We start from the raw sequence: 15,867 nt of genomic DNA on the forward strand, positions 1-15,867 counted from the left end.
ATTATCTGTATAGGATCCCCTTCTTGTCTGTTGGTAGATACCTTCCCATATATATATATATATATTTTTATACATTGTACATATTGTATTGTATTGTATTTATTGTATATGTATACATATATATTGTATTTTATTGTTACCTATGTTTTAGCATTCCTTTCAGCTTTGTTGTTTAGTTTTGTATCTGCAGCAGCCAAAAACGTTGCATTTCCACTATGTAAGGCCTTAGCCTGTGAAAAACGGAGCAAATGGAAGACCAGGGTGAGTAGAGAAGAGAGTAAACGAGATGTATGATTGGCTCATTCCACTGGCGTAACTAGGAATGGCGGGCCCCGTGGCGAACTTTTGACACGCCCCTTCCCCCCCGCCTGACGTCGAAGACCCCGACCAACCAATCCCCTCCCCCCGCGTTCCTATGTGCACTATTATGCCCCATAGTAGCCACTGCACACAGTATTATGCCACATAGTGGCCCCTGCATACAGTATTATGCTCCATAGTGGCCCCTGCACACAGTATTATGCCCCATAGTGGCCCCTGCACACAGTATTATGCCCCATAGCGGCCCCTGCACACCGTATTATGCCCCATAGCGGCCCCTGCACACAGTATTATGCCCCATAGCGGCCCCTGCACACAGTATTATGCCCCATAGCGGCCCCTGCACACAGTATTATGCCCCATAGTGGCCCCTGCACACAGTATTATGCCCCATAGTGGCCCCTGCACACAGTATTATGCCCCATAGTAGCCCCTGCACACAGTATTATGCCCCATAGTGGCCCCTGCACACAGTATTATGCCCCATAGTGGCCCCTGCACACTGTATTATGCCCAATAGTGGCCTCTGCACACACTATTATGCCCCATAGTGGCCCCTGCATACAGTATTATTCTCCATAATAGCTCCTACACACAGTATTATTCCCCATAGTGGCCCCTGCGCACAGTATTATGCCCCTCTGTGGACACCCATGAACAATTATTATACTCTGGGGTCTTTTCAGACTCAAAGTGTAATAATTGGAGACCAAGGGGGATACCAAGATAAAAAAAAAATACTGTCACTTACCTATCCCTGGCTCCGCTGCACTCCTGGGTGGTGTCGGCCATCTTCAATGACGTCTGGGACGTCACATGACCCGGGACACGGGCCCGGTCATATGACGTTAGGGACATCACACAAGTGGGCTCAAAGCCTATCTGGAGCCCAGAGAGGTAAGTAATGCTGGGTTCACACCAGCGTTCAGGTCTCCGTGTCAGGTTTCCATCTTCTGTCAGCAGAAGACGGAAACCTGTCAGTGTCTGCCCATGAGCGCCGGTGAGCGTTTTGTGTTCTCTGTGGGGAAACCGGTTTTTTAAACCGGACACAAAGTCCTGCATGTCCAACTTTGTGTCCAGTTAAAAAAACAAACAAAAAAAACAAAACGGTTTTGCCGCGGAGAGCATATAACTCTCACCGTCGCTCACGGCCGGACACTTTCAAATGAATGGGTTTGAAGCATGACTGCAGGTTTCCGTCTCCTGCCTAGTTTCATGTAGGAAACAGAAACCTGCATAACGGAGACCAGGGCGCAGATGGGAATAAGCCCTAACACTGTTTTTTTATCAATATATAGAAAAAAAGTGGTGAGGCTCACCTATGAGTTGACAGTCTCCAAATAGGCTTTGAATGTTCACAATCGTTCGGGGTGCACGGCAAAACACTCTATTCCAAGAGCGTGTAATATTGATCCAAGTGAAAAACAGATGTCCGGCAGCTCTCCGTTTAAAATATAACTTTTATTGTATCAACATCATAAAATGACCAAAAAATTGATGTAACGAAAAAAATAAGTAAAGAGAAAACCCCTAAAAAACGCAGACGCGTTTCGGAACGTCTAGTTCCTTCCTCAGAGCGTAACTAAATCGCTAAGGCCTAAGTTGATATAGTCTCCCAACAGGGTGGGAGCTTCCGGCCAATCTTATTAATCCAAATCACCTGGAGTTCTTAACACAGGATTATATGTCTGGATACACACTATAAACATTTATCTCAATCCAAAGAAGTACTTCCCACAATTCACAATCTGCAATGATCAGCACATAAAAAAGAGGAAAAGCACAATCCGAAGAGCCATATCACATAAACATCAACCTGGACTCACAATCCCATTGTGTCTAAAAAAATGATTATACTGGTGTTACAACCTTATTTCCTTAAATGGTACCTATTTCGGGTCTATTCACATTAGATGCGTCTTTTCAGTTTACCTGCAGCATAAATCCCCTAGATGGCAATCAATATACTAGATGATCTTTATAATCCTCTATGAATGATCTTTTACTTACTATTCATCCATCACAGCTCTCCAACAGTACTATATCAACTTAGGCCTTAGCGATTTAGTTACGCTCTGAGGAAGGAACTAGACGTTCCGAAACGCGTCTGCGTTTTTTAGGGGTTTTCTCTTTACTTATTTTTTTCGTTACATCAATTTTTTGGTCATTTTATGATGTTGATACAACAAAAGTTATATTTTAAACGGAGAGCTGCCGGACATCTGTTTTTCACTTGGATCACTGTTTTTTTATGTTCCCTTACCTCTTCCGGGCCTCCGATCATTATACTCGGGTATAATAATAGTGTTTGTGGGGCACGCGGCATCACTTATCGCACAGCCCCCGCCAAGATCATTAAGTAAATAGAGTAACTCTAGCCGGTAATGGCCTAGTTAAAAAAAAAAAAAAAACTCGCAGCAGTGGCGTCTGCCGCCGGGCTCCTAATGTCCCAGGCCCCGTGGCAGCTGCTACCCCGCCCCTGGCTCATTCACTACAATGGGTCCATGTGCGGTCTGATTTTTATCATGTTTTTTTTTTTCTAACCCTGTTGTTTGGCTGAACTGAACAGGATAATAAATCTGCAGTCAACACACTGACCATGTTTCAAGACCTTGTAAATGGCGCGGTTTGCCCACAGTGTCACTCTAAAGTGGATGGAATTGTAGCGAATCCCTTCCCTACAGTGAGGGAAAATAAACGTTGTGGACACACTGCAATTTCCAAAACTGATGCGGTTTTGGAAATAACAGCATGTCATTTATACTTACGGAAACACCTGTACGCTACTCCATGCCTTCTCTGATCTTTTCACTTCATCTAGTGTGCCCATGCTGACGGAGCGGTGCCATGGTCTGTATGATATTATGTGTCCCTTATGTGAGTTTCATCTTGCTATAGGTATACGTTTAGGGTTGTTTTTGGCAGCATTGTTTTATACCCCTATTTTGGTCTTTTCAGGATGATGAATGTACAGACACATCTTTTTATGTCAGTGGTTCTCAACCTTTCTAATGCCGTGACCCCGCAATACAGTTCCTCATGTTGCCGTGACCCCAAACCAAAAAATAATTTTGTTGGCTACTTCATAACTGTAAGGGCTAGTTCACACAGGGGGCGGTATAGCGGATTTATAGCAGATTTAGGCACCGAGAGTGACGCAGAGAGCTGCGTCACTCTCGGGTCAAAACACGCTTGCCACGACTGTTGCGGCTTCCCCCCCCCCCGGAGTCGGCTCAAATGAATGGGCCAACCCTGGAGGTTGCTGCCGCCAGGCGGACGCCGTGGCTCACCGAGCCGCGGAATCCGCCTGAAGAAAGGGCAGCCCGCTTTCTTTTTCCGTGAGCGGCAGCATGCCGCTCACGCAAAAAACAAGCCTGGCGGTCTAAATAGACCGCCATTGTGAGGGGGCGGATTATGACGTGGATTTCACGGCATAATCTGCCCCCTCTGTGTGAACGGGCCTTAATTTTGCTACAGTTATGATTCGGAATGTAAGTACCTGATATGCATTATGTATTCTCATTGCTACAAATCAAACATCATTTAAACATAGTGATTAATCACAAAAGTTCTCTTCCACTAAATCTGCTGAACCCCACTATCATGCTCACACACAGCCTGAACCCACTATCATACTCACACACAGCCTGAATCCCACTATCATGCTCACACACAGCCTGAACCCCACTATCATGCTCACACACAGCCTGAACCCCACTATCATGCTCACACACAGCCTGTACCCCACTATCATGCTCACACACAGCCTGTACCCCACTATCATACTCACACACAGCCTGTACCTCACTATCGTGCTCACACACAGCCTGAACCCCACTATCATACTCATACACAGCCTGAACCCCACTATCGTGCTCACACAGCCTGTACCCCACTATCGTGCTCACACACAGCCTGTACCCCACTATCGTGCTCACACACAGCCTGAACCCCACTATCATACTCATACACAGCCTGAACCCCACTATCGTGCTCACACAGCCTGTACCCCACTATCGTGCTCACACACAGCCTGTACCCCACTATCGTGCTCACACACAGCCTGTACCCCACTATCGTGCTCACACACAGCCTGTACCCCACTATCGTGCTCACACACAGCCTGTACCCCACTATCGTGCTCACACACAGCCTGTACCCCACTATCGTGCTCACACACAGCCTGAACCCCACTATCGTGCTCACACACAGCCTGAACCCCACTATCGTGCTCACACACAGCCTGAACCCCACTATCGTGCTCACACACAGCCTGAACCCCACTATCGTGCTCACACACAGCCTGAACCCCACTATCGTGCTCACACACAGCCTGAACCCCACTATCGTGCTCACACACAGCCTGAACCCCACTATCATACTCACACACAGCCTGTACCCCACTATCGTGCTCACACACAGCCTGAACCCCACTATCGTGCTCACACACAGCCTGTACCCCACTATCGTGCTCACACACAGCCTGAACCCCACTATCGTGCTCACACACAGCCTGTACCCCACTATCGTGCTCACACACAGCCTGTACCCCACTATCGTGCTCACACACAGCCTGTACCCCACTATCGTGCTCACACACAGCCTGTACCCCACTATCGTGCTCACACACAGCCTGTACCCCACTATCGTGCTCACACACAGCCTGTACCCCACTATCGTGCTCACACACAGCCTGTACCCCACTATCGTGCTCACACACAGCCTGTACCCCACTATCGTGCTCACACACAGCCTGTACCCCACTATCGTGCTCACACACAGCCTGTACCCCACTATCGTGCTCACACACAGCCTGTACCCCACTATCGTGCTCACACACAGCCTGAACCCCACTATCGTGCTCACACACAGCCTGAACCCCACTATCATGCTCACACACAGCCTGAACCCCACTATCATGCTCACACACAGCCTGAACCCCACTATCATGCTCACACACAGCCTGTACCCCACTATCATGCTCGCACACAGCCTGAACCCCACTATCATGCTCGCACACAGCCTGAACCCCACTATCATGCTCGCACACAGCCTGAACCCCACTATCATGCTCGCACACAGCCTGAACCCCACTATCATGCTCGCACACAGCCTGAACCCCACTATCATGCTCGCACACAGCCTGAATCCCACTATCATGCTCACACACAGCCTGAATCCCACTATCATGCTCACACACAGCCTGAACCCCACTATCATGCTCACACACAGCCTGAACCCCACTATCATACTCACACACAGCCTGAACCCCACTATCGTGCTCACACACAGCCTGTACCCCACTATCGTGCTCACACACAGCCTGAACCCCACTATCGTGCTCACACACAGCCTGAACCCCACTATCGTGCTCACACACAGCCTGTACCCCACTATCGTGCTCACACACAGCCTGAACCCCACTATCGTGCTCACACACAGCCTGAACCCCACTATCGTACTCACACACAGCCTGAACCCCACTATCATGCTCACACACAGCCTGAACCCCACTATCATGCTCACACACAGCCTGAATCCCACTATCATGCTCACACACTGCTTGCATCCCCTTCCCACCCCTTGCTTACACTTGCTGTCTCCTCCCTCCATCTTACCTTCCAGTCTCCATTCACTGCAGCCTTCTCTTCATGTGTAACTCGGCACTGTCTTGAATAGCTCCGCCCACACCAGAGTCCGATCACATGGTCATGACATCATCACAGGTTCTTCAGTACACTAGGACCTACCCTGCTGCAGACAGTGAGCGCGGCTTCTCAGCTGCTAAAGCCATCGGAAATATATATTTTCCGATGGCTTTAGGCGACCCCTGTGTTTTGGTCGTTCGACCCCCGCCGGGGTCGCGACCCACAGGTTGAGAACCGCTGTTTTATGTAATCTCTGCATGTTGTCCTCCCTTCTATTACTTTATTTATTGTCATATTTTTATGACTTGTGAATTAGAGGATGATATTTTATTATCACACTGTGATCTGTAACATTGTTGGCATTTTAGTGGTATTGTTGCATACAGATTCTCCTGATTGTATTTTTATGTGGCCATGTTTATATAGGTTTGATAGGACAGGAATAGGATCTGCCCTGAGTTTTACCCCAGGTTAACTGCAGCATACACAGGGCCATAGAAACATATGGGCCAGCTTTCACACTGACAAAGCACATGGTCTTGTGCATAGAGCCAGTCCATTTACACGGAGGAAAATGGCGCTTTATTTGGTAATGAATTTTCAGCTCTAAAAAAAAAAAAAAAAAAGAAAATAAAAAGCCTCCCATTGACTTCAATGGGTGCTGATAGCTTCTTTTTTTCCCACTAGTGGCAAAAAAAATATAGCTAGCAGCACCCAATGAAATCAATGGGAGGCTTTTTTTTTTTTTAGCGCTGAAAATTCAGTGCCAAATAAAGCGCCAATTTACTCCATGTGAATTGACCATAAAACTGATGTATAAACGCAATCCAGTTGCAATTTTACAAATCTGCTGTGTATTCAGTATGACCAATCTATCTTCTCACAGTGACCAACAGCAGAGTCTGGTATATTTTATTGCTGACAAAACATATTTTTATGACAGATCTGCTATTGTCATGCTCAAAATTCTGTATGGAATTTATATAGTTATCTGTCCACATGCCTGACTATCAATAAACACCGTAGTATTTGTTACAGCGTGTTCCACAAAGTCACTGATGTCAGGTGTTTGGGGTTTTTTTGGTCACATCACAGCTACAGGAGTCATTTCAGTAGGCATTACATAGGCTGAAAGCTGTGAATGAAAGCTACAGTAGTTATTAACATGGTACAAGTATAAAGTAAAAAGTATGGCACCAAGGCCTGCTCCTAAAACTCCTAGAGAGTGGAATAGGAGGAAGAACATATGATGTCATGAAGAGCTCCTACACCGGAAACCAGTGCAGTGTGAAGGTGAATGGGAAAAGGACAGCATACTTCCAACAGGCCCGAGGGGTCGGACAAGGCTGTAGCCTGAGCCCAACGCTCTTCAACATCTACATCAATGAACTGGCTACAGCCCTGGAGGCCTCACCAACTCCAGGCCTCACCCTGAACGACCGTAAGGTGAAGTTCCTGCTATACGCCGACGACCTCCTACTTCTGTCCCCCACCGAAAAAGACCTCCAAGAAAGCCTGTCAGTGCTGGAAAAATTAAGCACCACATGGGCCCTACCCATCAACCAAAAGAAGACCAAAGTCATGGTATTTCAGAAGAAGGGCCACAACAAAGCCCCCACCCCACAATTCACACTGAACGGCTCCACTATGGAGGAAACCAACAGCTACACCTACCTGGGGCTGGAGCTCAACCAATCAGGAAGCTTCAAAGCAGCAATAGAAACCCTGAAAGTAAAAGCCTGCAGAACCTTCTACGCCATCAGAAGACAACTGTACCACCTCAAACCACCGGAGAGGGTCTGGCTGAAGATATTTGACGCAGTTATCGCTCCGATCCTTCTCTATGGCAGTGAGGTTTGGGGCCCAGCCACCTACCCAGACTAGTCAAAGTGGGATTCCAGCCCAACAGAGAACTTCCACCTGGAGTTCTGCAAATACCTGCTCCATGTCCACCGCAGCACCTCCAACATAGCCTGCAGGGCAGAGCTAGGCAGACTCCCCCTATGGCTCACCATGCAGAAGAGAGCGCTATCATTCTGGACTGACATACAGGGCAGCAGTCCTGGCTCTTACCACCACCAAGCCTGGCTGAGCCACAGAGCCCTGAGAAAAACTGATACCCCCCCAACCAAGCATCAGCCATCTGCCAAGCCAAAACCCCCAACATGCCCTGAACAAGGCTCAAATAAAAGGAGTCATTGACAGAGACAAAGAGCGGTACATCGAGGAATGGAGAAGCGCAACATATTATTATGCCCCATTGTGACCCTTGCACATACTATTATGCCCCATAGTGGCCCCTGTACACACAGTATTAGGCCCCATAGTGGCCCCTGCACACAGTATGATGCCCCATAGTGGCCCCTACACATAGTATTATGCCCCATAATGGCCCCTACACACACTATTATGTCCCATTGTGGACACCCATGAACAATTATTATACTCTGGGTGGCTGAGTAACAGAGCCCCGAGAAAAACTGATACCCCCCAACCAAGCATCAGCCATCTGCCAAGCCAAACCCCCAACATGCCCTGAACAAGGCTCAAATAAAAGGAGTCATTGAGAGAGACAGAGAGCAGTACATCGAGGAATGGAGAAGCGCAATAAATAACTCCAAGAAACTCACTGTGTACCAGTCGCTGCAAAGAGACTACACCATGGCCACCTACCTGAAGAGAATACGCCACCCCAAACACAGACAGACCCTGAGCCGGTATAGACTGAGCGCCCACAACCTGGTGAAGGAGACGGGGCGACACAGGCAGACGTACAAGCCACGGGAGAACAGACTGTGCCAGCAGTGTGACCAGGGCGCCCTAGAAGACGAGACCCACTTCCTGCTACACTGTACCAAATACTCAGCTGTGAGGGCCGTCTACTTTCAAAGACACTCTGCCCACATCCCAGACTTCACATCTGCAGATGAGAAGAGGAAACTCTACATCCTACTGGGAGAAGAAGCGGCCACTGTGGAGATCGCTGCCCAATACGTGTCCAGCTGTCACCAAACAAGAGGAAGATGAGACCCCACGGACTGTTATACCCCAAATCAACCACCCCACCTCCCCATATAGCGGCCACCAACTAAGAGGAAGATGAGACCCCACGGACTGTTATACCCCAAATCAACCACCCCACCTCCCCATATAGCGGCCACCAACTAAGAGGAAGATGAGACTCCACGGACTGTTATACCCCAAATCAACCACCCCACCCCACCACCTTGATCCTCAAAGATCACATTGAATTGTGATGAACAAACATAATGGTCAGGTGTGGCCGAGGCCCAATCAAAGGCCTTGGTACACCCTGAAATCAGTAAAAAGGCCCAAAGAGAAGTGGGAGTCACTCTGGAGCCCAGGAGAGAGTTGTTGTTTTTTTTTTTTTTTTTTTTTTTTTTTTTTTTTAATGCTTGCTCATCCCCTCTGAGCCTCAGATTATACTGTATAACAGTTTGGACATGTTCGGTCCAAATGAAGCCACCAAATGAATCTTGCGAGGTTTACTCAATACATACTGATACTTCCAAAACGGGCATAGTTTTAAAAAAAGGTATGGTTTTAAAAAAGAGGTATGGCCTAAATATTTGCCATTAATCATAATCAAGGTAAAATGCCTGATAAATCACAATTTTGATTCAGGTCACAATCGCCCAGGTCTATCTTGACGTAGAGTACTGTACGTGAGTACACATGCTGAATTATACCGCACTTCAGTATGATAGGACATGTGGAGCCGCTCACCCTTTTCCATCAGACCACACGCCTGATCTACAATACAATAATTTTTAGGACCACTTTTGATGAGCTAGATATTAACCAAGACTGTGAATCTGGGCAATGAATACAAAAGCACACATTTGAAGTGGCAGTTCATAGACTTTAGTATGAGAAATACGAAATATAAAGTGGTTATTTTCCACAGTATACAAATTTGGCAGCAAGTACAAAACTAAATCACACACATAAAAGAGCAATTGCACTGCAATGCTAAATATACTCATGTAACATTCACCTATCTTTAAGGTTAGTATTTCCCTATGGCTCATATACATATCTGTATCCAAAGTTAATGTTCCCTTCTAGAGTTCTGTTTTTCTGAAAATATGAAGAGGAACCAGGATCAGAGACAGCCATGTAAATAAGCCCTTAAAGGGATTTCCCAAGATAGGTCACAGCCAGGGAATGGTGTAAATTAAAGGGGTTCTCCAGTTTCAGCAAATAAATGTTTGTATAATGAAAAAAGTTCTACAATTTTCCAATATACTTTCTGTAGTGATTCCTCTGGTTTTCTACATCGCTGTATGTTGTCATTCTTTGTTTATTACAGTGAATAAAAACCAGTCCACGGTCATGTGACAATGCACAGATGCACAGCTCTTTATAACTTTGACCGTAAAGCCTCGTTCACATCTGCATTAGGTATTCCGCTCAATGAGTCCACATGAGGACCCCCCCGAATGGAATACCGAAAGCAACTGCACACGGTGTACCAGAGAAAGCACACAGACCCCACAGACAATAATGGGATCCGTGTGCTTGCCGCCAGATCTCCGCAGGGAACACGCGGACAGGAAAGTACTTCACAATCTACTTTCCTGTCTGAATGATTCGTACGGGCAGCGCACGGCAAGCATACGGACCCCATTATAGTCTATAGGGTACATATGCTGTCACTGCACACCGCTTGCAGTTGCGTTCGGTAGTCTGTTCGGGGGGTCCCCATGTGGACTCCTTGATCACAGATGTGAACCAAGCATAACAAGCCGTTCATCACATGACAATGGAAAGATTTTTATCCACTGAAGTAAAGAAAGAATGAATGCAAGCAGAGATCTAGAAAACAGCGAGAATCTAACACAGAAAGTTTATTGGAAAAATTGTATAACTTTACATTATACAATAACATTTATTTGATGTAACTGGACAATAACTTTAATAAAATTCCCGGCTAATCCAGCACCACCTCAACCCTGTCAACAACCAGTGACAGGGAGCAGCAGAGAAGGAGCACTGGACCAGGAGGGGGTTAAACAGATAAGTAATGCTTATTTTAGATAGCCTCAATGTAACGTTACTGCTTTAGACTGGTTTCAGACATCATAATACTGTGCCAGGAATACTCTGCCCTCCCAACGTTGATCTAGATTTGGTTCAGCACAGAAGCCTGTGATGATATGTAGGCCAACCTAAAGGAAAAATCGACAGAGCCTGTCACATTGTTAGACAGCTACAAAGCCTGTGAGACGAAGTGTACAGAGATATTCTCCCTTAGAAGGGATGATCCGAGAAGAGAATACTTGAGTACATGTAGTTAGAGATGAGCGAGTACTGTTGCGATCAGCCGATCCGAACAGCACACTCCATAGAAATGAATGGAAGCACCTGGTACTTCCGCTTTGACGTCGGCCGGCCGCTTAAACCCCAGCGTGCCGGCTACGTCCATTCATTTCTATGCAAGCGTGCTGTTCGGATCGGCTGATCCCAACAGTACTCGCTCATCTCAACATATAGTGTCCAATAGAGAGTGACCATTTTTGTTATAAGAATCAAACAGAAATCAACAGAATAAAACTGTATAAAATGGGAGGCCCAGGGACGTCCATCACTGGCCTCCTGTGCTTCTGCAGAAGGATCTGCAATACGGCTCTCAAGATGAGCCCACCTAATGTATTCACTGCTCAGCTCGCCGTCTCTTCTCACAATAGCTTCGATAAGATCACCGACTGCACTTGGAATTCAATAGCAAAGTTACTTTGGAAACATCAACCTCCATGTGAAGAATTAGAAGGAGGTTCTTTGTTGAGAACCTCATAATAAAGAAAATAAAATATCGGAGTGATTATTCCCACAATAACCATAATCACAACCGCCGTCCACCAGCCCAAACCCCAGTCCGCTCCATGATAGGGATCTTTTTGTCGAGACACTTTGAGCTCAGTTTCAAAATGGAGTTCTTGACTAAAGGCAGAAACCACTTCATGCAGATTTTCCTTCTTCAGGTCTGTGACCCTCACAATCTGTTCAATGTCTCTGTCCACTTCTTGTAAAAAAGAATCCACCGTCTCAGGAGAAAGTGCTTCAAGAGCTGGGTAGAGCTCCTGGTCTTCTAGAGGCGGCTGGGTAGGTACAGTCTTTGAGGTCTTTCCTTTTGGGGAGAAATGAGTCTCGGTCAGTAAACTGAACCTCTTTACTGGAATTTTTATTGACCGTAATGCAAAAAAGTCCTGTTCATTTATGAGGTTGTTGGCTCTCTTGAGGTCTGCAACCTGTGGATAGAGTTATGGACATGTACTGAATAAACTGGTAAACTAACAGGATGCCATTCCCGCTTCAACCACATTGATAGGAATATATGTCACTCTACAGCTAGAAACAAGCACGTTAAGGAAAAATGCAAAAGCCTGCAGTGTTACCATGTAAGACTGAGGACACACACCGTGGAAAACCTACATTTCTTCTTGCAGTGTTTTTCCTGAGCCAAAACCAACAATGAATTTCGTAGAAGGAAACAGTACAAGTGCCTTTATAGTTCCCCTTCCTTTAAAGACACTCTTGTACAAAAAAATAACGCAGATTTTCTGCAGTGTGTAGCCTCATCCTTAGTTGGGTTGCAAGCAGACTCATCAAGTATCCACAAATGTCTCATTGGCTGGAATCTAACTGCAGGAGCCCTTACCAATCACAATCACAGGGTTCTGGAGTCCCTCTCCTTTCTAGTGTAAAGGTCAGACATAACCGCTGCTATTCCATTCAGATCTTTGACACACCCAGACACAGCCAAGCACTGTACTCAGCCTCTCTTCAGCAGGCCCATAGAGGGGAATGAACTGGCAAGGTGCAGAATCACCATGGCATTCACTCAGGGGCAGTTGGGACTCCTGTTCTCATAAATCCAGAGGTGGACCCCCCCCCCCGTGATCGGACACTTATCTCCTATCCAAGGGGTCAACAACCTTCAGCTCTCCAGCTGCTGTGAAATTACAACTCCCAACACGCTCCATTCACTTCCATGGGAGTTCCAAGAACAGCAGAGGAAGTATGCATGCTGGGAGTTGTAGTTTGACAGCAACTGGAGTGCCGAAAGTTACCTACCTTTGTCCTATCCTGTGGTACAACCTCATTACTACTGTGGTTCTCTGTAAGGTTTGTTCCTCAGCATTCAATATAGCCTTATAAAAAAAAAAAAATCCAGCAGCTTTCTAATATACTGTATATATCATCACTACCGTTTGAAAGAAGTTTACTCATTTCAGATAGCTGACAGTGGTATGGAACAACTAAAGGCGTAATAGTCACCTTACTAATCCCCTACTGCTCCCACACAGATGCTTCCTTGAGCCCCCGCCCAGTCTCAATTCACCCGGCTTCAGCATTATCCTGTCAGCATGACAAGTGACAAAACACTTGTCACTACTGCAGTCATGCAAAGTTACAAGCCTTAGCTTAAAACCAAGAAAGACCAAAAGGGCACAAGGAAAGCGCCAGAGATTGGAAAATTGAGTATTATTTTTGCCAGGGTCATATCATAACCACAGTAGTAAATCTGCCCTATTGTGTCTGATGTGACCACTATGAACAGGAACACGTTATATGGTCATACGAAAAAGTACAAGAACAATTAAAACATGAAGAGGTTGTCTCATAACCCAGTAAAACATGACATAAGGAGACATCAGCGTTAGCCTTCTAAGACTACTAATAGAAGTTTTACCAATTCAACACTTACAGTACAACAATGCTGTAGGGCTATTGAATTTATTGTGTCTCCTTCCACAATGTCCTTATTTATCAGTATGATATCATCAAGACGTTCTCTGGATGTGCTTCTTCTAGTCTTCTCTCTCCCTCGTGGCCGTAGTTCATATTCTTCTGCCTCTTCTTCGGACACTTCATTCTCAGGGTTAGTCATGGATGCAAAGTGATAACTATGACCCGACGCTGATGAGGACACTGATGTTGGTTTCAGGTAACTCCGAGGCTCATTTCTGTTAGCCATCTTCAGCTCAACTGCAGGAGACATTACAGATGCTGTTTTAGAAACACATAAAAATAGAAAATGTATGACCTATAGGTGCTATGAATGGATAGGTGGAAACATATATGCAACTATCTGTGCTGACTTTTGTGGTGTGCTGGGGCTTAAACGGGTTTCCAGGGATATAAATGACATTAATCCATCCAACACATTCTTGATGATAGACTGAGGGATTCCAAACTGGCTCTGAACCGTGAGTCACATGATCAGAACCAGCCCCTGACTCCCAGGTCACTCCACACCCTCCATGCTCTTCTGCTCTCACAAGTAATTGCTATACCTTTACTATAGTCACCAGATCAGGGGAGGAGGCAGAGCGATCCAGAGTTGGGGATAATTCTGATCACGTGATCTGGAGATCAGAACCAGGCCGGAAACCCCAGGTCCATCATCAAGATGAACTGAGGGAACTTTAACTACCCAGACAACCCCTTTAATGTTTTCTAGCAGTTGATAAGTTGACAGCAATAGTCAGTTTACATAGTTTTGATTTTCAAGCTTTACTCATTAAAACCATATTCCAAGAGCCACATCTTTTTCTTTTCTAATGAATGAGCTATATGAGGACTTGTTATTTGTGACAAGAGCTGCAGTTTTCATCAGTACCATTTTGGGGTGCATATCTGGGTGTTAGCAGGTGTTTGGGGTCAGTCCCTACACCACAGGACATTACCCAATGAGTATGGAGGGACAGAGGTAATTGACAAGGAACCTTGTTACACCCATTTGTCAAATTTTTTCCCTAAAGTTCTATGAGGGATGGGAGAAGGACCAGCTCTAAGGAAAGATAATCCAGCCAGGAGAGGTGACAGTGTGTGACATGGTGACGAACATAGGAGCACAGGATGGACAGGCTAGACCAGTAAGTCACTTCTGTAAGCAGCGGCACACAGGTATAGTAGCTATATTATACCGCACTGTGGTGCAACGTGTCAGAGAATAGGCCAATGTAATGTAAGGTAAGGCAATGATGCCCATATTGATTCTGGATCCTGAACACATCTGCCAGAAACTGCAATCATCAGATTAATAATATCAGAAATTATAAATAATAATTATAAATTAAACAATACATTATAACAAGGAAATAGCTGTAAATTTGACATAAACGTGAAAACAAACAAACCTGGAAACAAAACTCCTCCATGGACACTACACGGATCAGGACAGAAGAGATACAAACGTGACCATTCACTGACCACTATTCACCTGACCCCTCAGCAGTATTATATTCCCGCTCTAGACCCTCGCCCAGCACCACACTGAGACTCCTACTGAACAGCAGGTGCCCTGCCATTCCCTGGCACTGCCCACTCTCACCTTCATCTCTCGGCCTCCTCTCTCCTGACAGGACTCATCTCGGCCACCGTCCACTCTGCTCTCCAGCCTGCGCGCCGCCGGCACAGGGAACGCGCATTCTCTAAGCCACGTCCGCAAACCGCGACCTGCGCGCATGAATTCCTTCACGTACGTGTGACGTAAGACGTATGAGTCCTCCTGGTGCCATGTTTAGTGTGGGCAGAAGGAGCCTTTGTGAGAGTCAGGAATTAGAGTTTGTATAGACTACATGGCGGTGGTTTATCTCCCCACTGGCCAGAATGAAGAGGCCTTGATATGAGTGTATTATTCATGAAACTCTGGTAGTTTCACGAGGCTCCTAGCATGCATGGATTGGAGTGTTCAGATACATGGAAGAACATAATGAAATCAAAAGTATGTACAGACTGCCCCCTGCTGGGAGTAAGCTAATTCTCACAGTGTGTTCACAGCACATCCATAAGGCTATGGCTGTGTCGCCCTGTGACTTCTACACCACTGTAAGTGAATGGAATAGGATTGTGACATTTGATTTTTTTG

The 15,867-nt window shown here is 46.1% G+C and overlaps 1 protein-coding gene across 1 annotated transcript; it reads right to left on the reverse strand.

Annotated features, from left to right (window-relative positions):
- Nucleotides 1-9,785: 9,785 nt before the first annotated feature.
- LYSMD3 (LysM domain containing 3) lies at nt 9,786-15,414 on the reverse strand. Its single transcript, XM_075262441.1, has 3 exons — nt 15,331-15,414; nt 13,702-13,982; nt 9,786-12,241 (listed from the first exon to the last, which is right to left on the reverse strand). Exons 2-3 carry the CDS (start codon nt 13,969-13,971, stop codon nt 11,738-11,740), a joined length of 774 nt encoding a protein of 257 aa, XP_075118542.1. The 5' UTR covers nt 13,972-13,982; nt 15,331-15,414; the 3' UTR covers nt 9,786-11,737.
- Nucleotides 15,415-15,867: the final 453 nt, after the last annotated feature.

The sequence above is a fragment of the Leptodactylus fuscus genome, chromosome 1 (genome assembly GCF_031893055.1).
Source record: "Leptodactylus fuscus isolate aLepFus1 chromosome 1, aLepFus1.hap2, whole genome shotgun sequence".
In the NCBI taxonomy this organism is placed as follows: domain Eukaryota; kingdom Metazoa; phylum Chordata; class Amphibia; order Anura; family Leptodactylidae; genus Leptodactylus; species Leptodactylus fuscus.

Coding starts and splice junctions, on each gene's coding strand:
- LYSMD3 (XM_075262441.1), bottom strand. CDS start 13,971: ATGGCTAACAGAAATGAGCCTCGGAGTTACCTGAAACCAACATCAGTG. Junction 12,242..13,701: donor CCCTACAGCATTGTTGTACT/GTAAGTGTTGAA, acceptor CTCTATCCACAG/GTTGCAGACCTCAAGAGAGC.